The 15,718-nt window shown below is 32.1% G+C and overlaps 1 protein-coding gene across 1 annotated transcript; it reads right to left on the reverse strand.

Moving 5' to 3' along the window:
- Positions 1-1,556: 1,556 nt before the first annotated feature.
- On the reverse strand, positions 1,557-14,562 carry LOC143084277 (uncharacterized). Its single transcript, XM_076260686.1, has 6 exons — positions 14,490-14,562; positions 10,171-10,397; positions 9,181-9,492; positions 8,624-8,923; positions 7,435-7,655; positions 1,557-1,718 (listed from the first exon to the last, which is right to left on the reverse strand). The coding sequence occupies exons 2-6, from the start codon at positions 10,370-10,372 to the stop codon at positions 1,557-1,559; spliced, it is 1,197 nt and encodes a 398-aa protein (XP_076116801.1). The 5' UTR covers positions 10,373-10,397; positions 14,490-14,562.
- Between the last annotated feature and the right edge of the window lie 1,156 nt (positions 14,563-15,718).

Consider the following 15,718-nt stretch of genomic DNA (forward strand, 5'->3'; position numbering starts at 1 on the left):
AAAAAAGTTTATGAATTATTTTGACTGACGATTTCTTCGTAAATCAAATGAGTTACACCCTTTTACCTCACGTCAAACTTTCAAGATCGTCGAAGACGCATTTTCATTCGTCAAAAAAAGACACACCTACGAGGTCGCTCACATATGACCTGAAAGCGGATTTCGTTAGATCTCCCACGCGACATATTAGGTAACGGGAGCGATGAGAGACCGGTTTTTAATTAGATTGATCACTGATAACCACTATATCGTTAAATAAATGTAAAATAGACATATAGAGAAAACATAAGCTAACAGTAAAATATTATTGCTTTACAAATAACTATTGCAGTGGCTAAACGCCTTAAAATTAAGGATCTGAAAAGATCTGAAATTCAATACTCGAGTACTCGGTATTGAATCTCGCAAGTACTCGAGTACTCGGGAAAACCTTGAACGTATGGTAAAAGAAATGATTTTTGTTAGGATGTGGTATATTTGATATTGTACTTATAAACTTAATCATAATATGATGACATCGCGTGACATCTTAACGAAAGACATAACTCAAACTGTATGACTACAAAATATTCTTTGATCCTTGGTTATGTTTATCGCTTTTCCATCTTTTTGTAAATAGAAGAATGAATAACAAACCATCGTTACAATAAAGATACCCATTCATAATAGCAATTATTGTTTGTGTGTGCATGAATGAAGTAAGACACATGCCAATAAAACCATTAATATTATCAATAAGCCAAACTTGATACAAAATCTGTATCATCTGTTCCTATGATGCTAGTATGTTTCTATATTATGACTTTGATTTTTTTCTTGTTGAAAAGTATTACCTGACACTACTTCAGATGCAAGTATGTTTCTATGTTTTGTTGAAGCAATTTTTGCAATGAAAATCCCTGGGGAGGGACGAGATATGCTGGCACTGCTAAAACACTTTTTGCAATTATAGATAAATATAGATTCTACCACTGCATCGAGTGTAATACGAAATTTATCCACTCGAGACAGTTAAATTTCAAATTTAAAACGCGAGACTTGGATAAATATCGTATTACACTCGATGCAGTGGTAGAATCTCTTTCTCTTATTATTTTATATCATTATGCAGGCAAACTTATTCCTTCTTTTCGAATGATCTGCAAAAAGATGTGTTCTTTCTATGTGACGTCATCAGACATGGTCGCATTTTTTGATGCCGTCACAATGGGAATTTCAGAAGAAAGCAAGAAAATTCGACGTCATAATCGGATTTTAACCAGTGAAGTGCTGATATCAAACGTTGATTAAATTTTTTTATACAATGGGTGCAGAAAGGGATAAATTGACGAAGAATAAGAGAAACTCGGTTATAACCATACTAGTCTCATGATGAATATATGAACGTTGTGTAGACATTTTTTTTTATTAGTATTGCGAGGGATATTTCAAAGGGAAATTAGGTGAGGAAAAAAGTGGGGAGAAATATATATAGATTTATAAAACATGTAAAAGGTAAACGAGTATCCAAATGCTAAAGTTGTACTCGAGCACTCGGACTTCCGACGTTGTGATCCTTACTTGAAATACAAATGCTGTCTGAAATAAATTAACTTATACTCACGCTTTTGATCTTTTAATTTTGACAATAAACGGTCCATCTCATGTCCGTTGGATAATGACATTAAATATTCGTCGCAACTATGAGTGATGTCATCACCACCAAGTCTTTGAATAATCTAAAGTAAAAAAAAAACAAATGATACCATACAATGAAAGCATAAGGAAAGTTAAAAACTTGCTAAATATTAAATAATCGGAATACAATTCATGCAAATTCAATGTATTTTAAATCTTGATCATCAGCCACACTAAATGGGAAGTTAAGTTATAGATATTTCATCTGTATTGGATAGTTTTGCGGTGTTTCGTCAATTCTACCATAGCTTTGTTGAAACCCAAGGCAATAAACTCACGAAACGAAGTTGAGAGAGGTTGTTGAGGGGTTTCAACAAAAAATTATCGTGCAATTTACGAAACACCGCAAAAGTATCCGAAAGATATAAAATATCTGCCCTAACCTATTGCATCTTTTTCTGTTTGAAATTATATATTTCAGATATTTTTGTGTGTTAACTTTAACAATAATGTTAATAAGAATTAGTTAAATAACCCTTTTCGGGCCTTACTAAAAAGCTCCGCCTACTTTCTAGAATCAGCACGGGGTTCTGAAATCGCAAGTATCAGTTAAACATGATGGATGCACATTTACATTAGTGGCGGTTAACGTTACAAACGAAAACATGTTACAGGAATTAGATTTCCTGGACATGGACGCAAGATAGTCCAAAGATTTTCTGATATTTGGAAGTTTTCTGGATGCCCATATTTAGGGTATTTTTTTTAAAATAGTATCTAAACGTCAAAAATGTTAATGTTTTAGAATATCAATTTCTAATAACGAGGAAATTTTTGAGAATTTGGATTAATCATTCCACATTCTGGATGTACCATAAGTCGTACATTAGTTAAAAGGGATTTCAAAAAAAGATCTCTTATATAATCACATGTTGACAATAGGGAGTTTATACAAAAAGTTTAGCTTTATTCAGAGTAACCAGAAGCTAGCCTATCCAGTTTTAACGGTTCAACATTATAGCTATAACTTAAGCAACCTCGTTAAGTCTAGGTGTCAGCAGTGTTCTTGTGCAATTCCCGGATTTTGAATGGGGGATTCAACAAGTCAACTTTTTGAGTAATACTTTAAAAAGTTGAACGATTTTACAATACACAAAGTACATTAAAACCTTGTTCCACCCCCCTCCCCCTCCACGAAAAAAAACAAACAAAAAACGCCTTAGCAAAGTGAAACCTTTACATGCAGCTGTACCATTAATACAATCTACGAGGATACAATAAAAGTATATATTTCAATGACTTAAAATGAACAAATGTTTTCTAGTATATTTAATATAATATGTAATATAAATATAATCTGATCAAATTTATATGTTTTTAAACTTAATTCGTTTGTCTGTTTTTGATCATGTTGATAGCGAATTTTTGTTCATTCAAAAATATAGGACAATAGAGTTATGGTGTTATGAGGATGGTGTATTCTTTATTCACCTTGACTCCTACTTGCGTGTTCATAGGTTAGATTCCCACACACCCTCTGCATTCATTTCTATCGGCTGGTGCAAAGCGGGCAGTTTAGCTTAGTGGCCCCGCACTGACTTTATTGTTTCTGTGTCAAGAAATTCAAGAGTCCACGGCAAGGTTTCCCTAACTTTCTTTGTTTTCGAAGACCATATACAACAGAACAACGGTATAATTGTGAAAACTTTACTATAGATATCTATGGTATAATTTTCGGTTATTTGGATTGAAACTTGGGTTGCATTCCCATATGTTCCATTGTACAACTAAATATTTAGTATCAGGTATCCATTTTAGCATAAGATAGAAATTAAGAGGAAAGTGGGGAGACTCGTCGTGTTCCTAGGGAATTGTTTTGAAGACAAGTTCTATTATTTTCCCTTTTAAGCGTGATATGAGGAGGGTGTATTCTTTATTCACCTTGACTCCTACTTGCGTGAAATTTTAACTGACATCCATACATTCAATTGTGACAAGACGAAATACCTACGTCATCAATTCAATATATGCCATAATACCTGTTATTAATACTCAAATAAAAAAAAAATATCTTTGTTTGAGTGATAAGATGTCAACAATACGTGGTCCTTTCCTGAATGGTTGAGAAAATACAAGATAAATCAGTTTTGATCTTAGTAAAGACCAGTTGGCACGTTTTCATCTTTTCTACAAGTTCTGTTCGTTATTCATGTTATTCTACCTTAAATGTTTTGTTTCCGAATTAACATTCTTAAGGACTGTATTGAGCATGTCATCATTTATAAAATAGTTATAAGTGAAGGAAAAAAACCCATAAATAGACAAAACAGACATTGGTACATTATTTGGATCGAAATAAAGACTTGTCATGCATTGACATTAAGCAGCTTTTTTTTTCTCATTTTCAAACATTTGATGATAAAACATGAAATAAAGAAACATAAAGAATGAATTTTGAGAATTATCTACCCTTTTAGTTAGCTATACAATGCTCCGACCTGATAATCTGGAGAAAAATTACTTATTTAATCGTAATATCAAACTGAATAATTCATCATTATTCAATGAGCAAAAAAGAAAAGCAACAAACATGTCCGAAAGTTACTCAATAATAGATGAATGCACCATACAAATGTGTGGGAAAGATCTGTCTAAACTAGATCCGAAAGAAGCACATAAGTATAGAAAATTAATAAATTCCGACTTTAGAGTACTCTTAGCAACGTACAGTTACCCAGACCTAATTTTAGATCAATAGCAACATTTTTTATTAAATAAATCATATTTTCACAGATCATAATACACATTGCTTTTTTTCTGAGATTCTTGCAAGCTTTGTCCGTAAGCTGTTAATATATACCGTTTTTTCATAATTTATTTACTATTAAGAATACAAATTTTACCTTCAAAACTCGTACAACACATTTTAGAATCTTCATCATCGTATTTTAGATCTTTGCAAAGAACTTTGAAGAAAATAAAACAGGAGGAAACAAAACAAAAGGAGCAATCAAACACTTGTATTTGAAACGAAAACAGTCAATGTCAAGCGTATAAAGAAAGATTGGCGAAAAACGTAGTATTTAAGTACAATTCTTTACAAAAGAGTTAAGATGTTATCAATACAAACAATATTATTCAGCAACAATAAATACATAGACCTACTACTAATTACTCATAATGAAATAAAACTACACCTGTCATTTATATGTTTACACCAAAATTATGAAGCATCTGAGCAAGATTATATTACACAATTTGACTACTGGGATGAATGATTTTTGGTGTTTTAACGCCACTTTTAAGCATGGCATTTAGGATATTTCGTGGCGGCAAGTTTTTATTGGTGGAGGAAGCCAGAGTACCCGGAAAAAACCTACGACTTTCGATAGGAAAACTGACAATCCTAGTCAATTAAGACTGGAATCGGGTACACCCGAACGAGCGGGGTTCGAATTCACAACCTTAGTGTCTCTCTCTCTACATGCATCCAAATCTAACAATTGGTTTTTGCATCGTTATCATACAAATACAGTCAGTATATAAATTTTGATCGTGTCTTCAAAAACTAGGCACACATGTATACTTCAAATATGTTAACAACAAGGGATGGCCTATAGTCATTTTGTAATGATGTATATTCTACCAGATGTGGATTCTAAAAAACAATCCTTTAACCAATGCCAACATTTTCAATCACAAACAGTACAATTTTGCAGTAAAATAAAAACTTTTGAGACACTAATTTCTCCGCACTCAGAAGACGATACTTTCTCAAAAAACTAAATTCGGGAATCGTAGATACAAATTCAGTGTTTAAAACTTCACGAATAACAAAACTGATTCCATTAACAAACATATCGAACATGCTGAATATGATATTATTAAAAGTAAAATTACAAAAATACAGAACTCCATGGAAAGTTCAAAACGGAAAGTCCTAAATCAAATGATAAAATCAAAAGCTCAAACACATCAAAAGACTGGATAATAACTGTCATAGTCCTGGCATGGTACATGCATTTTCTTATATATATATATATAGAAATGGTAGATTAAACCTAGTTTTAAAGGTAGCTAAACCTCTCACTTCAATTACAGTCGTATATAATTCCGTTATAATGACAAAGTTGTGTGATAAAAACCATGACATAATAGGTCAAACATAGAGAACCGCAGTCGGCATTTTGTTATAATCTTCATCATTATAAAAAGAGACAAATATATAACAAACAAACACAAAGAGGCATTTTGACAAAGCACATAAGCAAAAAATAAATACATTAATACAAAAATTTACCAGGATGTATAAGTACAGAGCCACGTCAATTGAAAAAAAAAAAAACAACAACACAAAAATGCATATATACAAAGCACTCTAGCAAAATTACATGTATTAGTCAATAATACATTTTGTATTATCATAGAACATTAACACAATGTAAAGTACAGAGCCACTTCAAATAGATATCAGCAAAAGCAGACTAATCAGTAACAATAAATAAAAGAATACTATAACACATTATTAAGTGATAAACAAAGTCTGTACCCAGAATCTATTCTTGAAGACCATCGTGTATTAATTGTGAATTTGATACGGAATAATTATCAACCAGGTCTTCGTGCCTTCCGATGAACGTTTTTTTAGAGAAAAAATTTACGAGACGTTCTTTGACATACCCTTGGTTTATCAACTTTTTACGCAGACACTGATGATGTTTTTCAAAATATGAGTAGCAACTGCAAGCTCTTGAATACCGACTAAGTTGGAAAATATAGATTTCTACACTGCAACAAGTGTAATACGATATTTCTCCACTCGAGACAGTTAAATTTTATTATTTAAACCGCGAGGCTTGCCGAGCTCTTTAAATAACTAAAATTTAACTGTCGAGAGTGGAGAAATATCGTAATACACGAGTTATAGTGTCGGAATCTGTTTCTCTAATAATTTTTATCCTTCTTTTTCAAAGATTTTTAGAAATTTGTGTTCTTTATATGCGATATCATCAGGCATTGTCGCCTTTTTTCATGACGTCACAATAGGAAAATTCAGAAGAAAACAAAACATTTAGACGTCATAATCAAATTTCGACCAATAATTGCCGAGAACAGATTTTTCACTAATGAGGAGAAACATTTTTCTCACACCGGTCAGGAAATGTGAAAATAGCACAAAAATTAGAGAAATATATATCCCATATGCAGGTGAACTTGTTATATTGCTACTAAGGAGGAGGAAATTGATAATTTCAAAATTAAAATCGTCTCGTTTGTAATAGATTCTGGTTCTCAAATGACTGCATATGTCATATTATAAATCTGAAAATGAGGAAGAGGAAACCGTGTATGTTGTTCTTTTTTTCAAATTGTTTTGATCTGTGGAACAAATAAATTATATCCAATCTGAAAAGTTTGGAATGTTAATGGAAATTATATCATGAATATATCTGAATACATGTATTACATTAAATCATTTGGGCTTTTTTTAACAAGTGTCTGAAGGAAATCCGACGCATATGAAAATAAGAAGATGTCGGCAAGAAGAGGCACACAATTCGTACCCAGGGAACTATCAAGGATGATGCATTTTTAGCAGGTGATGTTTTCTCCTACTTTTTTAAGTTATTCTTTTTGATTGTTTTTCTTACATAATTATTTTATATCTCAAAAATGTTTAAAATGCCACAACTGTATATTTTACCTGATATTTGAGCTTTTCATTTGTCAATCATCAATTTATGATCATGTTCACCAAAACAAATGAAGTGCTCTAAACGAAAAACAATCGATCATCTTATATGTTACTATACTTACGTTATTCAATTCACTAGCCAGCTTGTTGTACTCTGTCTCGTTGATTTCTTCTTCCTCGATGACAATGTTCATATAAACGGTCAAACGTTTCAGGTCTGCCTGAATTCTCTTATCTTCTTTGATTGGCTCAGATTTTGGTATTTTCACCTGATCAATAGCGGCACAAACTGATGTCATGATGGACAATCCTAAATTGGTTCCAAGTCTCTGATTATGTGGAGCTATCCGAAGAAGTAAAGCTATATCATTTTAAATAATTGTAAACAACAACACGTGTTTCTTATTAAAAAAAAAACAGGAAATAAAGAGGATCTGAAAGATCAACAAATACATGTAAAAACACGTTACCTTACCCTAGCCCTAACTATAACATTAACCATAAACCTTTACAATTTACCTTAATCATACACCTTAACCATCAAACTAAACAATAAATTTTAACCCTTACCCTAACGTTAGTCGATTTTTTTTGTTCATTTTTATTTGAACACTCATTTAGTACTTTTATATTTTCAATGGTTGAATATTGGTAAATATTGATACCTTAACCGTATTTGGCAAAACCTTTTCTGTTTAACGTTCTACTTGTTTGGTTTTATAACTATTTTGATCTGAGCGTCACTGATCAGTCTAATGTGGACGAAACGTGCGTCTGGCGTCTGATGACTGTTGTACCCATATTTTGACTATTCTATTTATTATGTCTGTTTAGTTCACTCATCATTGTAAATTTAATAGCATATGATGAGACTTTAATCAAAGTGAGAGGTTTAGCGCTATAAAACCAGGTTTAAGCCACTATTTATTTCCTTTTAAAAATGCCTGGACCAAGTCAGGAATATGACAGTTCTTGTCCATTCGTTTTTGATGTGTTTTGTCATTTGATTTTGCCATGTTATTATGGTCTTTCCGAGTAGATTTTCTTCTGAGTTCAGTATTTTTTTGTGATTTTACTGTTTGTATTAAATTATAAGTCTGGTAGCTTTGATAACTATTTGAAACTATCTAGAAACGCAATTAGGTATGTTCTGTTATATGTATATCAAGTATAATTCAAACACCAAATCAAAGAACGTAAAATGTTATATCGAAGTATTTAACCATAATCAACCCTGAATCAGTCCTTTACAACACTTTAGCTATTTCTGTGCAATTCTTTTTATACCATATACTAGTAGAATGTCCTTACATGGTTTAAAAAGTGCAATATCCGCTTCTGTAATAGGTGTGCTCTCTATGATATCAGCCAGATGTGTACCCACAGAGTCGGCATGCAAAGCGACGATAAACTCGGAATATCCTTTAGCAGTTCTAATCTTGGATACTAACTTCCTATTCCTATCAGATTGTACAGCTATAGACGAGATTTCTTCCATATCATCTGTATTTAAAACCTCCACCGTTATTAAATGGTCAATAATACTAGGAACATTGGACATTTCCCGTACTAACATCTTATAGTTCTTCTTTATACGAATCATGTTGTAACCTATGAATATACATTAATTATCACCATAATAACACAATATATGTAGCACACTATTATAATGAAATATTGAAACGTGTTTGTCAAGATCTTTTAGGCAAACAATGACAGTTGAATTTATTGATATGGTAAAATGGAAGTAGTTGCTCCAGAAGCTACGTCAACACATCATAGTCGTATAGTTCTATTTTTATTTTTATATTAATCAATTAATATGAGAAAAAGATTAAAAAACACAACTTAGATAATTAAGTCCTTACCAATTTCTTTGCTTTCCTCCCGTTTGACAAGATAAACTTCCTGTGTGTTGGTTGTCTTGAAAATCTCAGCAAAATGTTCATGTTCTCTTTGTACAGCCTTCAGAAAATGGTCGCATGCATTTTCTGATTGGTGCATTATTCTATCTAATATAAATTTGTTCTTCTTTGTCTGATTTGCGCATTTGGATACTTCATCACTGTCTTCTGGGGTCAATACACCCTGTGTTATTAAATAATCTACGACACCTGTATCAAGTTTTGTGTTTGACAAAATAATGTCATAATAAGGATATAACTGATGCTTGCTAAGTCCTGAAAAGACAATTAGCGTTACAATGACAAACTAGCACACTATACAAAATGTTATATACAAGAAAGATTTTGTTGTATAAAAGCCAATGAAACAACTATCCATGGTACGTTATAATTCCGTAAAGTTTTAATGATAACTATGTTAAAATCAGTGCTTTCAATTACACCTTGTTTTGGTTTTTCCTTTATCTTAATTGATAGAAACAAATGATTCGGAATTTGCTCACACAAGTATGAATTGACTATTTATATATTAGGCAGTTAGGCTCAAATTGTAAATAAAATTAAGAAAGGAAATGGGGAATTTGTCAAAGAGACAACCCGACCATAGAACAGACAACAGCAGAAGGTCACCAATAGAACTCCAATGTTCATACTTTTTATGTAAATTTTGATATTTTCATTCGTGTTACCATTATCTAATGAAAAAGTATTGTTTGTAAAGTGATGCTGTGAAAGAAATTACGGTAATAATTTAGGAAAGGCAAATTCATTTGAAAGTGTAAGGACCTTTTATTACTACATTTCAAGTTTTAAAAACTCAAAATAACTAAACCATATTTCAAAAGAAAAAAAGCTCTTACAAAACTTTATTTTTAAAATGCACTGCTGTTTTGAATTGTTTGTTTTTTCCATTCAACAAGGTATACATCTTTAAAATGACATTGGCAATCTTACTTCTAATATGAAAAATGTGACTCCATTCGTCTACTGTTAAAACTTTCTTTAGGTCGTCCTCCGTTTTCTCAATAGCTTCAAGAAGTTCGATGTTATATTTTTTCTTGATATATTTCTCGAGAACTTGCGGGACTTTTTGAAACAAAATATATACAATGTTCAAGTAGTGTTGTCTTTGTTTTTTATCTTTTCTGAAAGCCATACTTGTAACATATAAAACTAATTTTCTGCAAAAAACAAACCAATTATATTGTAAAATTTTAATCCTGAAACTAGCAACAATGTTTGAAAATGATACAGATTACTATATCGCGAGAAATCATTAATATTGAAAATCAATCGATTACATGGAAACATGGTAGGAAAACATGCACTTGTTATTATTTTTTTATTAACTTCGAGAACTTTAGCATTATTTTATCAACATTTTTTTGTTATTTGCAAAGGTTTTTAGAAAATTTTAAACTATTTAACAAACTATGAGCTTTAATTTGCATTCATTTACAAACTGTGCAAACAAACTGCATTATCCGGTTGTTGTATAACAACATATGACCGTCATAAGTATCTTAAAATTTGTAAATTCTCAAACTTTCACGCAATTTTTCAAACTATTGAATTATTTTCGAAACTCACCATTACTTAATAAACTCTTTCAATTCAGGAACATGACAATAATGTTGTTATCCAATCGTATGATGTGTTTTTGCTTGAGAGTTTGCCTTTTTAATGAGAGATTTTACGTTTTGAATTGTTCGATGAGTTTAGAATTTTTTTTATTTATTTTTTTTTGTATAATTTTGGAAAATTTCACGTATCGTCCCAAGCTCTTGGTCGTTTTTTTGTTTTCATGGTTTCGTGGATCTGTTTTCTTGGTATATCACACCTCTCTTTTTATACGTTTTATTTTATTTACACTATTTTATAGTTTTGCTCATATAGTTGATGTGTTTCCCTTGATTTTAGTTTGTAGCATTGTAGTTTATTTTTTTGTTGCATTTCTGTGTTCTGTTATTTCGTTGTTTACCTCTTATAGTTAATGTGTTTCTCTTTGTTTTAGTTTGTAACACGGATTTGTTTTCTCCCAATCGATTTATAAGAGCGGTATACTACTGCTGCCTTTCTACGCTGTTTTGATAGAACATCAATATATGATGGATATAATTGATTTCTTGTCCCGGTGTCTCAAATTTATAGCAAATAGTTATCAAAAATACCAGGATTATAATTTTATACGCCAGACGCGCGTTTCGTCTACATAAGACTCATCAGTGACGCTCAGATCAAAATAGTTAAAAAAGCCAAACAAATACAAAGTTGAAGAGCATTGAGGACCCAAAATTACAAAAAGTTGTGCCAAATACGGCTAAGGTAATCTACTCCTGGGGTAAGAAAATCCTTAGTTTTTCGAAAAATTCAAAGTTTTGTATACAGAAAATTTATAAAAATGACCACAAAATTGATATTCATGTCAACACCGAAGTGCTGACTACTGGGCTGGTGATACCCTCGGGGACGAAACGTCCACCAGCAGTGGCATCGACCCAGTGGTGTAAATAGTTATCAAAAATACCAGGATTATAATTTTATACGCCAGACGCGCGTTTCGTCTACATAAGACTCATCAGTGACGCTCAGATCAAAATAGTTAAAAAAGCCAAACAAATACAAAGTTGAAGAGCATTGAGGACCCAAAATTACAAAAAGTTGTGCCAAATACGGCTAAGGTAATCTACTCCTGGGGTAAGAAAATCCTTAGTTTTTCGAAAAATTCAAAGTTTTGTATACAGAAAATTTATAAAAATGACCACAAAATTGATATTCATGTCAACACCGAAGTGCTGACTACTGGGCTGGTGATACCCTCGGGGACGAAACGTCCACCAGCAGTGGCATCGACCCAGTGGTGTAAATAGTTATCAAAAATACCAGGATTATAATTTTATACGCCAGACGCGCGTTTCGTCTACATAAGACTCATCAGTGACGCTCAGATCAAAATAGTTAAAAAAGCCAAACAAATACAAAGTTGAAGAGCATTGAGGACCCAAAATTACAAAAATAAATAAAAAAAATTTGACTAGTATGGCTATAAAGCATTTTTAGTGTCGTATATTATTTTAAATCGTTCTCAAGGCTTTTTAAATATCGGCATTCACAAACATGCTAAACCCAACCTCATTCGTTATGTGTCTAAGATACCAGATAAAAAATGTGTGTATGCAGATTACTTTGCAAGTGACCGGAAGAGGAAATTCCAGGCCTAATTGGGATTACAACATTAATTTTATGAGTATGATAATAATATTATATATTACATCAAAAGACTGAACACATGGTGTAGTGATTAGCGCATCGGACTACTAACACAAAGGTTCTAGTGAGAGAAAATTTCAGGAACTGAATGTTTGACTCTCCCTTGACACATTTTGCGAGTATGCTCTGGAGAAACGATGACAGTCCGTCGGAAGGGGACGATAAATGAATGACCCGTGTTAAGAGAGAGCTATATCTCTTGCACGTAAAAGACACCCTGTAGATTTTGTAAAAAAGCTGGCTAATGCCGCTACAAATAAGCACACGCACGCGCAGAGTGGAAAGGGATTTTTATAAGTTGCAACAACCTGTTGTCCACTCTACTATAAACAAATATGTTCAGTACACAGGGACTCGGTTAGCAGATTAAAATTTTGTAAATCAATGTTTTTAATTTATTTTTTATTATTTCCTGTCTATTTGCATTACTATATTAACGTATTTAACGTTGCCATCACTATTTCTTTGTTTTCTGGCAATGTGCAGTTTACTATCCATATCCATATACTGAAAAAACCTAAAGGGATCTAAGTCGCCATCTTGAATTGCCTTCCCTACTTTAGATAAAAAATAATTAAAGATATTGATAAATTACTATATACCTTAAAACAGCCCTCATTTTCTTCCGAAATTATTCTTCTATCACATGCATATTTTGATTTGTGGATTAACAGAACCCTTACGCAGTTTCAGTTGCATTCGTGTCAGAATATTCAAATTTCCCGGCGAAAGCAACGTATCATTCGGAAACTTCCGGGTTGATGCGTTTACTACAACGATAAATCCTTATAAACAGACGAGTGCTGTCCCCTAACTTCATACCTACGCCACACCAAGATATCCTTCATATAAATTAAATATCAAACAAAAATGTCTTTGAACAGTTAGTGCATGTATTGTTTCAATATCAGATTATCCTCCTATCCTTCCGCCCATTGAAAATATCAAATGATTGTCCCAAACTATCGGGTTGTATTTCTGAGATCTTCTGACATCGTCCTGATATTTTTCAAATCATGGATTTATGCAGTACAACATTTATATAATCAGAGGAGTATGTATGTATATGGAAAAGGGGCATACTGATTGAACTTCATACATGCATGTATGATAAGTTAATATACTTTTTCAAAGTATTACTCCAAGTTGACCTACCAACCGGCCCTCCCCCTTTTTTTTATATCCTGGTACTGTTTATAGTAAATCTTATAAATCCCATTGAACGTGTCAATATTTTAAGTAACTTCTTCATTTTATTGATGTGTCTATGAAAAAGTCAATGATTTATGTTACCCCGTTTGAAGAAAGGTTCTATTCGTTAACATGGTTAATAATTTTGCGCTCGATATGTAATAATAAATCAGGGGACAGCACTCGTCTGTTTTTAAGGATTTATCGTTGTAGTAAACCCATCAACCTGGAAGTTTCCGAATGATACGTTGCTTTCGCCGGGAAATTTGAATATTCTGACACGAATGCAACTGAAACTGCGTAAGGGTTCTGTTAATCCACAAATCAAAATATGCATGTGATAGAAGAATAATTTCGGAAGAAAATGAGGGCTGTTTTAAGGTATATAGTAATTTATTAATATTTTTAATTATTTTTTATCTAAAGTAGGGAAGGCAATTCAAGATGGCGACTTAGATCCCTTTAGGTTTTTTCAGTATATGGATATGGATAGTAAACTGCACATTGCCAGAAAACAAAGAAATAGTGATGGCAACGTTAAATACGTTAATATAGTAATGCAAATAGACAGGAAATAATAAAAAATAAATTAAAAACATTGATTTACAAAATTTTAATCTGCTAACCGAGTCCCTGTGGTTCAGTATAAAAGACTGAACACAAGAACAGTTATATCTGGTTTAGCATGTGTCGATAAGTGCAAAAGATTTAAATGGCTATTTTAGTTTGAAAATCATTTCACAAAAATTAGTTAAAACATTTTATATAAAGTATTAAAATACTGAGTAGTTACAACGATACATTAAGCTAACCTGTTTTTCTGTTAACCAGCCTAGTGTACATGTAAACAGTAAATAACCTGCTAAACGAAGTATTCGTGATAAGCATGATAAGTACACACTACACACGTATTTGATTTAAATTCCTGTGTATACACGTATATAAATTTAGTTAAAAAAACGGAAACCACAAGGTCACAAATCTTTTTGTTATCACGGTGATTTAAAAGGGAAAAAAATCTAAATAATTCATTGAAAGACAAATCTAACATATAATATTAAATGTCCGTTTGTTGAATAATAGACATGCTACGAAAAGGTATATACTCGACGCTGAGGTTGACAAATTAGACTTTCAATGTGGGTATCGTATCAAAACACATTAAATAACCTGCCAAATTCACATTTACATCTCGTGTTTAAAAGCACAGTTAAAAGCACAGTTAATGATGTCCGCGTATATTTATTTCTTCTTACAAACGTCCCTTTGAAAACTTTATCTTATATAATCTCATTATGAATACATCTTATGGAACAAGAATTTGTTCAATGATTTCGTGAAAAATGAAAATGATATAACCTATTAAAGGAACGACAGTTGAACTTCAAAATTAAAGTGGGTATATGCTTTTCCAAAATTTTCTAGAAGTAATACACCTTATAGTGTTAAATTTTGGAAAATAATTTGATTAGCGTCGAAAACTAAATTAAGACTTTCTGACTCGGAACCGCCCCCCCCTTTCTTTTTCATTCATTAATTGATTGTTGGATGCTTAACGTCAAGTGGAAAATATCTTAATGCATATTTGAAGTAAAAAGTAGTTAAATGATTGCTCCTAATATTTCAGCGTTTTCATATTTTGGAACAGTAACAAGATCAGAGGGTATAGCAGAAAGGATATAAAATCCAAGAAAAATATCGCGTTTTGTTCCCCGTTCATTATCCTCTATTTATGTCATGAAATTGGAGCTACGTGTAAAGGACAAGAGCAGAAAGAATATAATGTAAACAATAAACTTGCAATTCGGTCGTGTAACACGCTATAAGACGCTTAAGTCAGTGTAAGCCTATGGAGACATTCAAAAATAATTAACCAGACTGTAGAACTTTGTGCGGATATGCAGAGATTGATTGAATGTTGATTGTATTACGCCCAGTGACAAATATTTCATGCAATTTCAGGACGAGGGTCAGTAGTGGATTCACAGATTGATATCGTAATTAAAAAAGTAAAAATCAAACTGTTTTATTATTTGATTTT

This window comes from Mytilus galloprovincialis, chromosome 7 (genome assembly GCF_965363235.1).
Source record: "Mytilus galloprovincialis chromosome 7, xbMytGall1.hap1.1, whole genome shotgun sequence".
In the NCBI taxonomy this organism is placed as follows: Eukaryota; Metazoa; Mollusca; class Bivalvia; order Mytilida; family Mytilidae; genus Mytilus; species Mytilus galloprovincialis.

Coding starts and splice junctions, on each gene's coding strand:
- LOC143084277 (XM_076260686.1), bottom strand. CDS start 10,372: ATGGCTTTCAGAAAAGATAAAAAACAAAGACAACACTACTTGAACATT. Junction 9,493..10,170: donor TCACATTTTTCATATTAGAA/GTAAGATTGCCA, acceptor TTGTCTTTTCAG/GACTTAGCAAGCATCAGTTA. Junction 8,924..9,180: donor GGAGGAAAGCAAAGAAATTG/GTAAGGACTTAA, acceptor GTATATTCATAG/GTTACAACATGATTCGTATA.